At 36.9% G+C, this 16,412-nt stretch overlaps 1 protein-coding gene across 1 annotated transcript in view; it reads right to left on the bottom strand.

Moving 5' to 3' along the window:
* Window positions 1–352: 352 nt before the first annotated feature.
* Window positions 353–16,412, bottom strand: part of LOC140848628 (serine/threonine-protein kinase TAO1-like) — a 53,822-nt gene continuing 37,762 nt past the window's right edge. The window contains exons 13-17 of the mRNA XM_073232897.1: window positions 15,904–16,032; window positions 13,153–13,356; window positions 10,965–11,204; window positions 6,485–6,667; window positions 353–2,497 (exon numbers count right to left, since the gene is read on the bottom strand). Of these exons, the coding sequence (XP_073088998.1) occupies window positions 2,171–2,497; window positions 6,485–6,667; window positions 10,965–11,204; window positions 13,153–13,356; window positions 15,904–16,032 (1,083 nt within the window). The 3' untranslated portion in view covers window positions 353–2,170. The remainder of the gene's footprint in view (window positions 2,498–6,484; window positions 6,668–10,964; window positions 11,205–13,152; window positions 13,357–15,903; window positions 16,033–16,412) is intronic.

Raw genomic sequence — 16,412 nt, 5'->3', positions numbered from 1 at the left:
TGGGTTTGAGGTGAGTCTCTTGTAAGCAGCATATAGATGGGTCTTGCTTTTTTATCCATTCTATTACTCTGTGTCTTTTGATTGGTGCATTCAGTCCATTTACACTTACAGTGATTATTGAAAGATATGTACTTATTGCCATTGCAGGATTTAGGTTTTGGTTACCAAAGGTTCAAGGTTAGCTTCTTTACTATCTTACTGTCTAACTTCACTCACTTATTAAGCTATCATAAACACAGTCTGATGATTCTTCATTTCTCTCCCTTCTTATTCCTCCTCCTCCATTCTTTGTATGTTAGGTGGTTTTTTTCTGTGTGTGTGTGTGTGTGTGTGTGTGTGTATGTGTGTGTGTGTGTATGTGTGTGTGCTCTTTTGTGTTTCCTTTGACTGCTTTTGTGGGTAGTTGATTTTGGTTTTTGCCTTTAGTTAGTAATTGATTGGTCCGCTTTCTTTGCTGTGATTTTATTTTCTCTGGTGACATCTGTTTAGCCTTTCCCTCAATTTTTGCTTTTCTGGGAATTGTTTAATCCCTCCTTCATATTTAAATGATAATCGTGCTGGATATAGTATCCTTCATTCAAGGCCCTTCTCTTTCATTGCATTAAATATATCATGCCATTCTCTTCTGGCCTGTAAGGTTTCTGTTGAGAAGTCTGATGATAACCTGAAGGGTTTTCTTTTGTAGGTGACTTTTTTTCTCTCTCTGGCTGCCTTTAGTACTCTGTCCTTGTCCTTCATCTCTGCCATTTTAATTATTATGTGTCTTGGTCTTGTCCTCCTTGGGTCCCTTGTGTTGGGAGTTCTGTGTGCTTCCATGGTCTGAGAGGCTATTTCCTCCCCCAGTTTGGGGAAGTTTTCAGCAATTATTTCTTCAAAGACACTTTTTATCCCTTTTTCTCTCTCCTCTTCTGGTACCCCTATAATGTGGATATTGTTCCATTTTGATTGGTCACATAGTTCTCTCAATATTCTTTCACTCCTGGAGATCCTTTTATCTCTCTCTGTGTCAGCTTCTCTGCGTTCCTGTTCATTGATTTCTATTCCATTAATGGCCTCTTGCATCTCGTCCATTCCGCTTTTAAGTCCTTCCGGAGATTGTTTTATTTCTGTGTTCTCCCTCCTTAGCTCTTGCATATTTCTCTGCAAGTCCATCAGCATGGTTATGACCTTTATTTTGAATTCTTTTTCAGGAAGATTGGTTAAATCTATCTCCTCAGATTCCCTTTCAGGGGAGGATGGATGTCTGGCTTAGTCTGGTCTGTATCAAATTCTTCTGCCTTTTCATGGTGATAGAGGTAGTCGTAGGCACTTGGCATGTGTGTCAGCTGGGAGATCAAAGTCCCTTTCCACTTGCTCCTGGCCTTCCTTTCCTGGGAGAACGGTGACCCTATATGGCTTTTACTGGGCAGCTGCGTGCAGATGGGGTCTCTGATTCTTGCCCCGCTACTGTGGAGTAAGCTCCGTGCGGTTGCTGTGGGCGTGGCCACTTTTAGGCTGCTGCTCTGCTGTGGTGGGGCCGCGCCAGAGGGGGAGTGGGCGGGAGGCTGTTTATCACTGTGGGGGGCCGCCAAGCTATGTTGTCGCCCAGGGGGTTGGGGCACCTGGAGTTCCTGGGGATTCCCAGCTGCTGGGCTGTATGCCGGGATGCCTCCATCCAGCTGTGAGGCCCCTGTCCCTTTAAGACCTTCAAAAAGCACACGCTTTTCTTTTGTCGCAGGTGCGCCGGCCGTGGGGATCCGCTCGCAGGTTTTACTGTTCAGTTTCCCTAGTATCCAGCACACCACGCACTGTGTGTCCATGCTCTGGTGCGGATGGCTAGGGCTGGGTATTTAGCAGTCCTGGGCTCCCTCTGGTCCTGCTAGGCCATGGCTTGTATCTTATCCCCTTCGTGAGGCACTGGGTTCTCGCAGATGTAGATGTAGCCTGGCTATTGTACTGTATCTTCTGGTCTCTGTTTTAGGAATGGTTGTATTTGTTGTATTTTCAAAAATATATATGTTTTTGGGAGGAGACTTCTGCTGTCCTACTCACACCACCATCTTGGCTCCTCCTCACCATTCTCAATTATTAGGTCACGTGTAAGACATGTGTGACCCATTGGATATTTGTCAAGTGACACTGGTGCTTCTGTTCATGCCCTGTTCCGTTCATCCCCCGGCAGCTGTCTGCCTCAGAACCCGAAGGCTATTGCGAACTCACATACTGCTACCTCGGGGTACCCCATGCATTGGCTCAGAAGGGTGACCTGCATCGCTGGGGACCCACCTTGTATTGGATGGCCCCAGGCTTGTGGTAGGCCACCTATGGGATGCACCCTGAGAGGAGCTCCGGGGGGGGTTTGGCTGAATGCCTCAGGGGCAAGGTTAGAGAGGTCGTTTCCAAAACCTAGTCCCTCGCTTTCAGATTTGAAAGCTTTCATCTCTTTTGCTCGACGCTCTAGCAGGCTTCGTATTCTTTCACTGCACTCATTCTGAAATGTCAATATCTCTTCTTCCATCTGTTGTGGGTTGGTGGGGGGAAGCAAAAAGAAAGCTCATTTATTTTAAAAAATATATAAACTACAGAAGCAATAATTATTCTGGTTTAAAGTGAATCATAAAAATGTCCACTCTGGCTATTTTAAAGGATGTACATTTAAAAATCAAAGAGATGTACTGTAGGAATCATATATAACTTATATTGCTAAAATGTGTAAAATTAAGTTCTTAAAAGCAAAGGTAATAATCTCTATTGAAATAATAAATCAAGGCAATTATCATGAATGGCTACCAAAACCATTAGGTAAAAAGATTGAAAAAGAAAATGTGTAAGGAGAATGTAGCCTTATTAGATACACCGTAAGGTCACTCTAATGTAATAAATATGGTATTGGTGTAGGAACCAGTAATTAGTAAAATAGAAACAGAATGAAGTTTGTAAGTTTTTAATGCAGGACAAAAGCACTAATTAATTTAATGGGAAAAACAACACAGGCACAAGTGGCTAACCATCTGGAAGAAAATAAAAATGGAATCTCATCTGATACCATATTCCAGAAAGATCAGAGCATTAAGTGAAAAACAAACAGAAACCATAAAGTTTCCATTAGAAAGTTAGGAGACTCTATGTACTTAGAAATCAGTGGTTGGGTAGCCGTCAGAATCAGTTTTGGACAACTCAAAGGTTTACAAATATATATAGCTGACTAGAAATAGTTTTAGTGTGAAAAAATACACAATAGTCAATGACAATGGGAAGAAGTTGATGGAGAAATTGTTGATGAATGAGAATATCTGAGCCCACTCATCAAATATGACTTCAAAGTGGGACAACTAGACATTATATAGCTTTTGATGTGATGCAAAAGGAAGTGTAACACAGTAACCCTTATGAACATTCCTCGCAAAAATTTTTAAAAGGAAAAAAATTAATGTAAATATAATCATGCCCCTAGATCTAATGACCAGTTTACAGGAAATGCAAAGTAAAGAGGAATGCATTAAATGACACCATGAGGATGGAATCAGCCAAATTCAAATGTGAGAATTCCTACAAAGCAAATGACCCAGTCCACAGTAATAAAAAAAAAGGGCACAGGAGACTAAAAGGCTTAAAAGACAATCAAATGCAACGTCTACACCATGTTTGGGCCCCAATCTAAATAAACCAAGAAAACCTTTTTTTAGATACAAAGGGAAATCTAAGTATGGACTGAGTATTAGGTAATCTTAAACATTTATTATAATTTTGTTAGTTAACACAATGGAATTATGACTATGTTGAAGTAAAAGAGTCCTTATTTCCTTATCTGTGTTTGCAGTGAAATGATTCTATGCTGGGATTTGCTTTAAAATATTTCAGATACTCTGCCCCCTATCCTGCTCCCCTAAAAAGCTGCATGTGGAGTTGGGAAACAGATGAAATATAAGCAAGATACTGATAGCTGTTGAAGTTGCGTAATGAGTATTTGGGGACTTCATTGTACTAGTTCTTAATAATTTCACTAATACTTTTTGTTTGAAAATTTCCATGATACAAAGTTTTTAAAAAATAGGAAATAAAGAGTATTTGTAAAGAAGTATTAAATTAGGTTTTAAGATATTTGAGGACTTACGCCAATAGTCATTGTTCTCTACACAGAAATCTAGCTCAACAAATGTGCTTAATTTTTATGTATCTTTTTTTATACTAAGTTATCATTGATATACAATCTTATGAAGGTTTCACATGAGCAACATTTTGGTTACAACATTTACCCATATTATCAAGTCCCCTCTTATGTATCTTTTTTAAAGTACCCTTTTAAAAACACACAATTTAGCATGGAAACACCTGGAGGACCTGGAGGACAATTCTTGTTTCATTTGGAGGCTGAAAGCAATCTTCAAACAGAATTATTACACATCTAGAAACAACTAACATTCTCTCTGGTTCCACCTCTATTTTCAGATGACTGTTTCTTATCTGTACAACCAGTAGGCACAAAGTACAGAAAATACAGATGTTACAATGTTTTCAAATCATACCATGGGTATATCACTGCCTTGGTAGTTGCCAACTGACTGACCCCAAACTACTTTATAGTCATGCACTTCACTTGAAATATAAACATGAGCCCTAAAAATCAAGCAGCAACTCAAAGCACTGTAGATTTATTCCACTGTTTCTTTTATTATTTTTAATACTAAATCTTATGCATGTCTATTATCAAATACAAACCACCACAACCAATCTACCATATTAAAAGAGCCATTATAAGTATTAGTTCAACTCACTTTAAGTGTGATTTGTCTTTATTTTATTCAACACCTCATAAGCATTTTTCCACATTAATACTATTTTTATAGCCATTATTTAAATGGTTGAGTAAGATTTTATTAAGTGGCTTGGTCATAAGCACTTAATTATTTTACATGGTTAGGTGTCTAAAACCATTATAAACTATGCCATAATTAACATATTTATGCATATTGCTTTTCCTGTATTCAGGATTTCTTTTCTCTAAATTCTCTAAATTCTTTGCTTAACATTTTCAAAGATCATTGATATACTTCCAAATTGCTTTCCAAAATGCATTAACAATGTATGAGAGTGCCACTGCACTTCTGGCAATGGTATCAGCCCTATGCCAACATTTTACCTGGTTTCGTAGAACATAAAGGCCTTAGTTCATATATTGAAATGACTACACCTAAGATACTAATTAGCACTCTTTAACTCGGAGCCACTAGGTGGAGCTAAAAATAGAAATAAAACAGTACCAATACTTCTCTCATGACACTGTTACTGAAATACTATAGGTTTCTCTTTTAGTGATAATTTTGAAGCATAAGAGATGGAACTTTAGATTCAATTTTAAATATGCAAGTTGAAATCAGGCAGATTTATGAATTCTGTACATGGGACAACTACATTTTTCTAAAAATTTGTATGTGTTTCTGTCTTCCCACCTTGAATGAGAAACACAATTGAGATAATTTTTAGAGGCAAGTACCTCTTAAAGGAGCCAGTAATGAAGACAGCTGTGCCAGAGAAATAGCAACACCTTATTTTGGTGGAGTTTTTAAGAACATTTATTTTTAATAGAAATGAGGTATTCTATTTTTAATCACAAGAACTGTAGAAAGTAGAGGAAAATCTATGCGCCAATTAATGGTCCAGAAGCGATGACAATTTTTAACAGACAAAACCATTAGGCATGTGTTAACTTACAATGGACCTAAGACATGCCAGCTGCTGGGAACTTATGGCTCAGGAATTCTGGAACAGAGCATTCAATCCTGGATACAAGTGGTATTCTACTACTTCTCAAAACAAATGCCTTTCCTCTCTTTCTTTCTCAAAAGCTTATACCCTTTGTTCTTTCTTCAACACACACACACACATACAGCCTCAGTACCTTAAAGGACACAAGTGAATTTAGGGATTCTAGTTCTAATATATATGACAAAGAATAAGTAAAATAAATAAAGCTACATCTAGAAATATTTTCAGCCTGACACTTCATCTGTGTAAAACTGGTCTTACCTTCTCTTTTCTAGTAATGCATCAATCTGTACAGTTTCAGACCAGGGATGAATGAATAAAGTATATTCCTGATCCCTTTTCCTTGTCTCTCTCAAGCAATTACTAAAGTTTTTTCCTTCACTATCCAAGTTTCTCTCCAATTTCTTTAGGTACAACTAGGTACACAAAAGAAGGGAGGAAGACGGAGCCAGAGCTATCCTTTTACAATTCAACTGTCTTCACATAACTCCACATCATTCCTCTAGTAATTGCTACTTAAGTATATATATTCCTTTAATACATCACACTCATTAATTGTAAGGTTCATTACTGAATCAGTAATTTTAAAGAAAAAGAAAACACTACCAAAACTAGAATTAAGGAAATATGGTATTGTGAAAACAATCTAATGCCACCTCTGTCATCAAGAAAATATATTTATGAAATGATTTTGATGAAAGCAAATCCTGGCACAATTACTTTTTTCTATTACGCATACCTGTTGTTTCAAGAGTGCCTTGCGGAGGGAGACCCTCCGTTTCAGCTCCCGAAGCTCTTGAGCGTGTTGTGCCTCAGCCTGCATTTTGATCTTGCTCTGAAGTTCAGTCAACAGCTCCAGTTCCTGCTGCAGCTGCGTTTTCAAAGCCTGGCACTCTGCCTCCTGCGCTTCATCCAAATGCGGCTGAAAGAGAAAGAAAACATACATCCTCCTGTGAGCTACCTTCTCATGACCTATGGAAAGGAGGACGTGTAAGTTAAGGCAGACTACTCTTCTATAGGGCACAACCGTTCTCTTTTACATCTTGGGGTAAACATCTCTGGAAAAGGAAAACACAGCAACCAATGACGGCATTATAAGAATAAAGCTGTCATAAGCTATTTGGATGATGCCTAAATAATCATTATTTTTTAAAGGAAAACGGAATCTGATTGATGTAAGACTGGGAATGTCTTCTCTCCAATGGAAATAACTACAGAACAGGGACAAGCATGCCACAGCTTATGGGCCAAAGCTGAACAGCTACCTGATTTTTTGTTTTTGTTTTTCAATAGTCCACTAATTAGGAATGGTTTTTTACATTCTGAATTGGTCACATTTTAAATGGCTATGTAAATACCCACATAATAACCTCAGTTTTTCCTCCTAAAATATTTACTATCTGGCCCATTAAGAAAAAGTCTGTAAACTGACATAGCAATTATTTTGTGCCTGCACTCAAATGTGACCATCTGGATTCCCGGTAAAGCGCTACTTTTTGAACCCTGCTTAACAAAGCTGCTTCTCCAATCTTGATGCACTGTTGGTATACGTACTAAACCTCTGCAAGGCACCAGCAGAGAGCCTATGTGGAACCTCATGACCAAGTGTATCAAAGAGAATTACATATGCATCCTGCATATTTCCAAGCAATGCTGAGAACAAGAAGAATATGGACCACCTTCACTATTTCCCAAGGTGCAGCAGCATTTTCATCTCCAACTTAATATTTCAATTGTTGGGATTTTATTTGGGTGGTGGAAGGAAAGGGGCACTAAATTTGTTTTGCCTAAGTAAAATAAACTTACAGCTCGAGTGGAGAGCATTTCATTAATGTGGTCATACTGCTCAGTTAAGATGGCTAAGTTTTGGGTCTGCTTCTCCTTAGGCTTTACTCTTTAGCACCACAAGCAAAAACCTGGAAGTCAGCTAACTAATCTTTCAAAGGTCAAAGAAAAGTTATGAGGCAAGAGAAGGGACAACCCTTCTTGTGGAAATGGTAACAGACATGAACTACATAAACATTTTTGAGATAAAATAATTTGAGTTCAGAAACAGAATAACTCTGGCTTTAAATCACAGGTTAATAATTCTATGAACTCAAGTTTCAATAAAATGTAGTAAGATGTGCTATATTTCATAAGGTATAGCCATCAAGCCTACAAGTAACAACACTCATTTCCTACACAAAGGCAGAACCTACAGTTGAAATTATTTACCTCAATATATATACTGCCAGATATTGAATGGTTGACTAAGTGTGCAAATGCGTGTATGACCAAACACTCTTGTCAAGGAACTAGTTCCCACTCTTTGCTCCCATACTACAAAATCAAATATATATCCTTTTCTGCATTTTACACCAATTGAGGTACTAAGTCATAGTCATGTACCTTTATTCTGTGAAGGGTCAAGAAATGTCTAGCTAGAAAGACAAACTCTTGGTTTAGTTACGCTTAGCACTGCCCTTAAATCCTGCCCTTGATTAATAAAATTCCTCCAAGTTAGCCAGAAATGGAACAGTGAAATTTAGAATTCTCTTCTGACTTTGTGTAACCACCTCCATTCTTTAAAAAACTTTTAAGTATTCAAATATATTGCCAAGAAAACTATAGACACTCCATATCACTAGCTAATGACAAAAAGGAATGCCCTGGAAAATTTTTTCAACAAGATTAATACTTATACCAAGAATAAACTATATTCCTCAATGTTTCCCCCAAGTGAAAGCAGGATAAACATGTTCCAGTTGTTTCTTAATCACTTAATACTGACAAAACGTCACCTAATGGCAGATGAAGAAATGGCAGATAAACAATAGGTGTTTACCCAAGTCATTCCTCAGAAATGGTGCCCCAATGTCTACAAATACTGTCAGCTCACCTAAGTGTGCAAACTGAAGTCCTCCTATCCCCCTTAAAGTCTTAGAGAAAGTTGGAATAGTTGCAACTATTGAAGTTGAACTACTACATAGTAAATACAAATTTATCTTAAAAAGTTGCAACTATTACTTACATAAATGAAATGACATGATGTTAAAATAGTCTGTTTTCTCCAAGAAGGGACTAGGGTTACCAAAAAGGAAGGGATTGGGGAGTGTGGGTGGGGAGGGAGGGAGAAGGGGATTAAGGGGCACTATTATTAGCACTCACAATGTAGTGGGGTCATGGGGCACGCAGCACAGCGCGGAGAAGACAGTACTAACTCTATAGTGTCTTACTACGCTGATGGACAGTGACTGCAGTGGGTTGGGGGGGACTTCATAGTATGAGTGAATGTTGAAACCACAATGTTGCTCATGTGAAACCTTCTTAAGATTGTTTATCAATGATACCTTAATTTAAAAAAAAGAGTCTATTTTGTTCAAATTGGGCAAGTAGATAGATATATACAACTAAGAGGAACATGGTGATTTTCTTTCCCACTGAAGTAACAGAACAATTTCTTTTACGGAAAATCTTGAGCTTATGTATCATGAGAAGGACGTTTTCTATCTGAAGTCTGCCTATGACTGTGAGACATTATTTTTCCCCTTGATTTTTTAACAGTATCTGAAAATCAGACTAGTGTCTCCAAGCTTTCAAACGGAGAAGGGGGCCACAACAGGGAACCAAAAGGAAGGGTTAAACAGCAAACAACTAACCTATTCCAAGCCCCAGAGAAATGAAGTCCTATCAGATTCATGGTCTGACCAAAGAAAACTAAACAAGCTTTCAGTTCGGTTTACTTCTGGGTGCTGCTCACTTTAAAACTGTAATTCATTTTATAGACATGCTTTAAATATCTTTTGGTGAGAACCTCTACTATGTAACCACTACAAAGACAAAATAAATCTGGAAAATCATTATGAATTCTGATTGTGATAAGCATTAACTAATGATGGTTATGAGGGTAGTCAACGTACGAGCCACTCTGTAAACGATGTTCATTAGCTGTTTTGAAGATACAGCAAAGTATAAAATTTTACTTAGACTCACAAGAAAGGATAAATATTAGCTTTGCTTCTGTGTTTTGTTCAGGACAACTTGTATGAATGGAGTTGAATAGGAATCGGAGACACCACTAGGTAAGGTTTAGCTTCTGGTTTGGACACAGATTACTTCTGTGAGTGAATTTCACTTGACTTCAGGAGAGTTATTCAGGTAAGTGTTACCTGATAGTTTTATAGTTAAATTGTCAGAGATCGAAAAAGAGGGTAAAGGAGATACCGTGAAACCGGGCTTCATTGGATGTAAACACAAGTTTACAATGCGGAGACATGTACAGATTAACTGAGGTACTACTGTGGGTGACAACATATATAGTGGGTCATTTTGGTTTTTTGTTTATTAAGATTCATGTGATTATACTTCACGTATTTATTACAAGTTATAAAATTAGAAAATTCCTTGGAATTGTTAACTCTGGTTGATTTTGGTAGAGGGGGCTGGACCAGGTGGCCTAAAGAACAAGGAGAGGGAAACCTTTAAGTTTATAATACATACACTTTGGCATCTTTTGAATTTTGTATCATATAAATAAATTTCTCTATCAAAGCAAATACAAAATTTAAAGTCCTTTGATATGATATATCACCAACACTTGTCTTTCCTTATTTGTCTACAAGAGAGCATGTAATACCTCCTTCACTCTGATGTACTAATTAAAAAAATACACTCCAACTACACATGCCCCGGTCTTACCTATGTTACCAAACACAGAAAGAATGGGAGTAACAGTGTGATAATTCCACTATTCCTCTAAAGATGAGTATTGACAATGAAGGGAGAGGGGGTAAAAAGGCGTTTTTCATTCACTGGTTTCTGTACTAATTAAGAACTTACCGCCTCTTTTGGATACAAATCACATTCAGAGGAAATAAGATTCCAAAACTATAAAACTTGGAACAACAGAGAGAAGGCAGCAGGTTAGGATGTTGATATGTAGATTGCAGTATCAACACTGGACATTTGGGTACACTTAAAATGAGAATTTTGAATCTTATTTATGACACTTTCTACAGTTAAAAAGTTCTGGCCATTTTTTTGGTACTCTGCTGAGAAATACACAAGCTGAAGTCTGCAGCTATAGACCCTCTACACCAATACTAACCAAATATGCTTAAAATGAAAAGAAAAAAGCTTATTCAATTTCTTTATGACAGACATCTGGCTTAGACTTTTACTGTTTACATGTGCCTTTTATGTGTTCTCCTTTGCCAAGAAGCTTAGGCTAAAGGTACCTTCAGACTCTTAGGCTGCTGTCGAGCCTGCATGACGTGCTTCCGCCTTAGTTCTCGCTCTCTCCGCTTATTACGCTCCAGCTGGTCAGTGAGCTCGGCTTGATGCTGCAGTCTCATCAACTCACAGCGCATCTTCTGCACTGTGTTGAGGTGGCGGAACTCCAGTTCTTGCGTGGATTCATGCTGTCGCAGTAACATTGCATGCTCTAAGTCCTTTTGAGCCTGCCTTTTATTTAATTCCTAATCCATAAAAAAAGACAAAGGCATAATTTGATGATGTACAATGCCAGGAGAAAAAAAATCCTAAGAAACAGAATAACCAGGATATAGATGTAATTCTCTGATTCAGTAATGACTGCACAGTGAATATTAGAGTTTTATTACTGGAACTGTAGAAAATGGGCAATTAGTAGCACAATTGCCTTATCTGTTCATTTACTATTTATACTACTTTTAGCAATAAGCTTAAGACATATCACATCTGTCCCAAGAGACTTAATGTCCTTTCTACTCTCTTTCCGTCATTTATGTTTCCTAATTTTGTATCTGAACAGGATTTCTAAGTCATCCTTTGACTTTCTTCAGAGTATACATTCAATTCTACTACATGCAGTGTACCCAGTATAGTGCAGGGGTTAGGAACACAAGACTCTAGGGCTAGGCTGCCTGCTTTCGAAATCCTGGCTCTGCTACTGACAAGCAGTGAGTCCTTGGGTTAATTACTTAAACTCTCTGTGCTTCCATTTCATTACTTCTCAAATGGAGACCATAACACAGCTGTTTCATAAAATTAACGTGAGGGTGAAATGAGTTCATACGTGGAAAGCTGTCAGAATACCTGCCTCATGATCAATAAATGTTACTACAATTTTTTTCAGTTTAAAAGATCAAATGTACAACACACACACATACACTCACACACTCTCTCTCTTTTACTATGTAGAAGGAAGTCAGACGTGCCCCCTTTGCCTCCGCTGCCCCTTCTCCAGGGGCCAACATTTGGTGCATATGTTTCCCAACCTTCCCCACGCTTATCGTGACACAACTATTACACAAAAACATACAGTTTTAAAATTGAATAACAATATATATTATAGGCATATAATATGCTTGCTTTACCTAAAAATATAATGGACAAATATAGATTTTTAAAGAAATTTTTATTGGAAGCTTCTGCTTTCTGATGCCATAGTTTTTCTACTTTTTGCTTTATGACAAATTTTCAATAAACATCTACACATGATACACCATATAATTATGTTACTATTTCTTTAGGATAGAATTCTAGAAGCGGATTCGGTGGGTAGAAGATACATGCAAATTAAATTGTTAAAGCTGCTGAATTATGCTCCAAAATGGCAGTATCAATTTATATTCTTACCAACATTGACCACTTTCCATGCCACTACTAGGACTCATCAATTTTTTAGACCGATCTTATCTAATTGATGCAATTGTCTTAACTTGAATTTCCTTATTAGTGAATTTGAATAATTATGTTATACTTGAAGTTTATTTTAAGCCACTCTTGAAAATAAATTGATCTATGCTCATAGGCATACCTGATAATGAGTACCGTTGTTTTCATTGGCATAAGTTTCTACATATTCCCAATGAATAATTTAATGTTTATAAAATTATGTTAAATGGTAGTATATACCTCATGGCACCCATTTTGGATGAAAAGGCATAAGTTATCCAATTAATTTTCTCATATTAAAAATTAACAGTTCTTTCATTCGTGGATTTAATATTTATTAAATATTTATTTAATACATATTTATTGAATACCTATTATGGGCCAGCCACTAGCTACAAGGCCTGGATATATCTAGCCACTGGATATAAAAGCCCTGAACAGAACCTGGGACTTGATCTAATTTCCATTCTACTTGGGGAGAGAGAGATCCCCATAAAAAGTGTGTGCACATATGTGTTTATGTGTGTGTGTGGTGTGTGTGTGTGTGAGAGAGAGAGAGAGGAGTGCAAGAATATTTAAAGAAGGGAGGAGGATTTGGAGATCAGAATTGAGGAGATATGAAGTGAGGGAGAAGGTGAATCGTGTGGGTTGGGTTTCCAGGGAAGAAGGACTTAGGCAAAGGCAAGCAGAGGTGCTCTAAGGCCCTGAGGGTGGGATGTGACTGACATATTTTCAGGAAGATTCTAATTTCACACCATTTAAACATACCTCCCTGAGAAGGTCCTGCTCCAAGTTATGGCTCCCAAGTAGCAACTTTCTTTTCAAGCAACGGCATTGCAGCTCTAGGTACCGTTTCTGATGTTGAAGAAGATTGGTCTTCTCCTCTTCTTGGAAATGCTGTATGTTCTGTTTCTGGCTTGAAAGCCATTCCTGTTTTTCTTTTCTTGGGGTGCTCTTGTTTTCATTCAGCTCCTGGCAAGATAAAAAACAACTGAGTTCAAAATACATAAAAATTAACTACATGAATATACTGTTTGATAGCTGGTAATCTTCAGTAAAAATACTTAATTTGTGCCCTCTCTCATGGGCAGGCAGGGCAATGACCTTAAAGGAGGTAGGTAGTATTTTTCTGTTTCTGGAGTTATCCATGAAGTAGGACAGAAAAGAGAAAAAATACACTAGAAAACATGCATACTTTTTAGCTTTGCACAGCTATATTTAGGATGGCTCGTAGCTTTGAAAGCACGCAATGATTGGTGAATGGAGTAAAACATCTTTGTTTGAAATCCTCCCAAAAGGGGGAAGAAGACAGTGCTTTCAAGTAAAAATCACACATGAATTAAAATTAAGGTTAAAATATAGTTATGTCTCACTTCTTGGCTTTCAACAATTGAAATACTAAGTTTTTGGCAAAGTTAAGGATGGGCTCAGTATAAAAGACCAGAAATTAAATGGAAAATCAACAAAACCACAGGAAAATAGAGACCGTTTAGAATAGATTTAGTCTTCAGCACTGTAACCACTGAACAAGGCAAGACCAATGTTTTTCTACAGCATTTTAAACATCATCTCACAAACTACCTAAAAAATTTATTTATACTGGATAGGATGAGAATACTGACAATACATTCAATGATGCAAACCCAAGGATGCTAATCAATACTAGTATATTTCAACCTACAAGGCATCAACCTTGCAGAGAATATAAATCAGCCATCTTTCCTAGGTCTAAGATGATTTTTTAGAGACTGTTAACCTTATGGTTCTTCATCTGTTGTTCAAGAAAGAAACCGATGATTCATTACTTTCATTGATAAGATACTCAAACACATAAAAATAAAAAGCACATAAGCTTGTAGTTCTCAACTTAAGGATGTCAATGAGAAGACAGGGATAATACAGGCATATACAGAAAGAATCACTTGGCTATGTTTTTCAAAATCTTTGGCCAAGGAAATTTCCCACCCACTAAGACTATAGTAGGTCCCTTCCTCTATACTGATAATAATCATTCTAAATGAACACACACACACACACACACACACACACACACACACACACACACACATGCAGACACAAAACTACCTTCTAAAAGAAAACGAGCTTATTAGTTAGACTATGAATTATATGCTTAAAGGATTATCTAAACCAACACATTCATTTATAAAACTAAAACCTGATTTCACTAGGAAACAACTATAGAACTGCATTTTGTTGGATATTTATTGACAGTTGGGAATCCTGTTTACCATCTTTTCAAATCCCATGTTCTAGTATTGAGTTTAGCTTTTAGATTACAGTAATGGGAATACATAGCAGGTTACACTCTTTAAAGTTGGAAAAATTTTATCAATGAACCTCACTCGGCAGGGTATATATAGCAAGGCTTTGTGCCACCAATGTCCTTAATAAGACTTATATATCTAATTATAGGTCCAATTCCTATACACAAGAAAGCACTGTACCAAAGAGATTATGGTTATTTTATCAAGATTAATTTATCTGCATGCTAATAATTAAGTACATGGACTAAAAATTTCAGTCCATCAGTCTGTAAAAGAGGGTGTAAACTGGGGAAGTCTCGGTGGGTGGGGAATTTCCTTGGCAAAAGATTTTGAAAAACATAGCCAAATGATTCTTTGTGTATACGCCTGTATTATCTCTGTCTTCTCATTGACATCCTTCAGTTGAGAACTACAAGTTTATGTGCTTTTTATATTTATGTGTTTGAGTATCTTATCCACAAAAGTAATAAAGAATTGGTTTGTTTCTTGAATAACAGGTGAAGAACCATAAGGTCAATAGTCTCTGAAAAATCATCTTATACCTATGAAAGATGGATGATTTATATTCTCTGCAATATAATAAAGATACTATAGTTGACACAAATCATTTTCCTGTCCTGACCACTATCCTGAATAATAATCCCCTTTCAGAAATTGCCTTAGGACAACATGGCTTTCCTCACAGTTAGACTAGATCTGTGATAAAAATAAGTTCAAGAAAGCAGCACATAAAGGGCAAACACACATGAAATCCTGTAGCCATAAAGACATAATTAGCATGCTTTCCTAGTAAAGAAAATGGGATGAGAAGAAATGTCTCTTATCCTTATTCTGTGTTAAAATCAGAATAAGAACAAATTATTGTAATCTGAGCCCAAAGTAAGAAGGTATGATTTACTTTTAAAGGAAGAGATGTATGGCTCTTTTTCATAGCTAAAATATTTTTATTTCTAGTGACTCAGTTACTTAATAAGTGCTTAGGAAAGCTACTATAAATAAAAGCTTTATAAAATAATTCATATTTTAAAGAGATCACTCTTTTTAGATCCCACTCAACTGAGGATCTCAGCCATTGAAAAGTAATAGGTTATAATCAATGTCCTCACTTAAACTGGTATATTGTTAGTGGCCACAAACAAAAGAAAATTTTATCTTAATGGTTCTACGAGTAGATCAATATTGGATATAATCAGTAAGCAGGTAAGTGGCTTGAAAATTTTTATAAAGTAAATACCTCCTTAAGTTGTTCCTTTCGAAGTTTGTATTCTCTCTTCTGGGACTTCAAAAGGCTATTCAGTTCTTTCTTCTGCTCAGCCTGAATACGTTGTTGAAATTTGTTCTCCTCACTGGACATCAGTTCAGCCTATAGGAAAATTTTTAAATGGATCAAATTAGCTAAGCAGATAAGCTTCAAAGCAGCAGTTTAATACACATTAGCAAAGATATTTCCTCCCACCTAAGAATATAAAATCAGTATAATCATTACCAAAACAAGAATATCCAATAAATTATTAACAAATATTACTCAGCATCCTTATGATTTGAATTTCAGAGAAACACTAAAATGGAACTCATCTTTAAAATGCTGATCTTTTACAGGGTCAGTGTTTTCACCGTTCCCCCCCATTTAACTAGAGTACGCTGCCCGACCCCCCTCACTAATAAAACAAAACAAATGTAATTAAGTTATGACCTTTTATCTAGCTGGACTTGTGTATTAACTACTAAAAGCATACTGCTGAC

Source organism: Manis javanica, chromosome 4 (genome assembly GCF_040802235.1).
Source record: "Manis javanica isolate MJ-LG chromosome 4, MJ_LKY, whole genome shotgun sequence".
In the NCBI taxonomy this organism is placed as follows: Eukaryota; Metazoa; Chordata; class Mammalia; order Pholidota; family Manidae; genus Manis; species Manis javanica.
The sequence above is the reverse complement of the archived record's forward strand: the minus strand, read 5'-3'. Positions and strand labels throughout refer to the sequence as shown.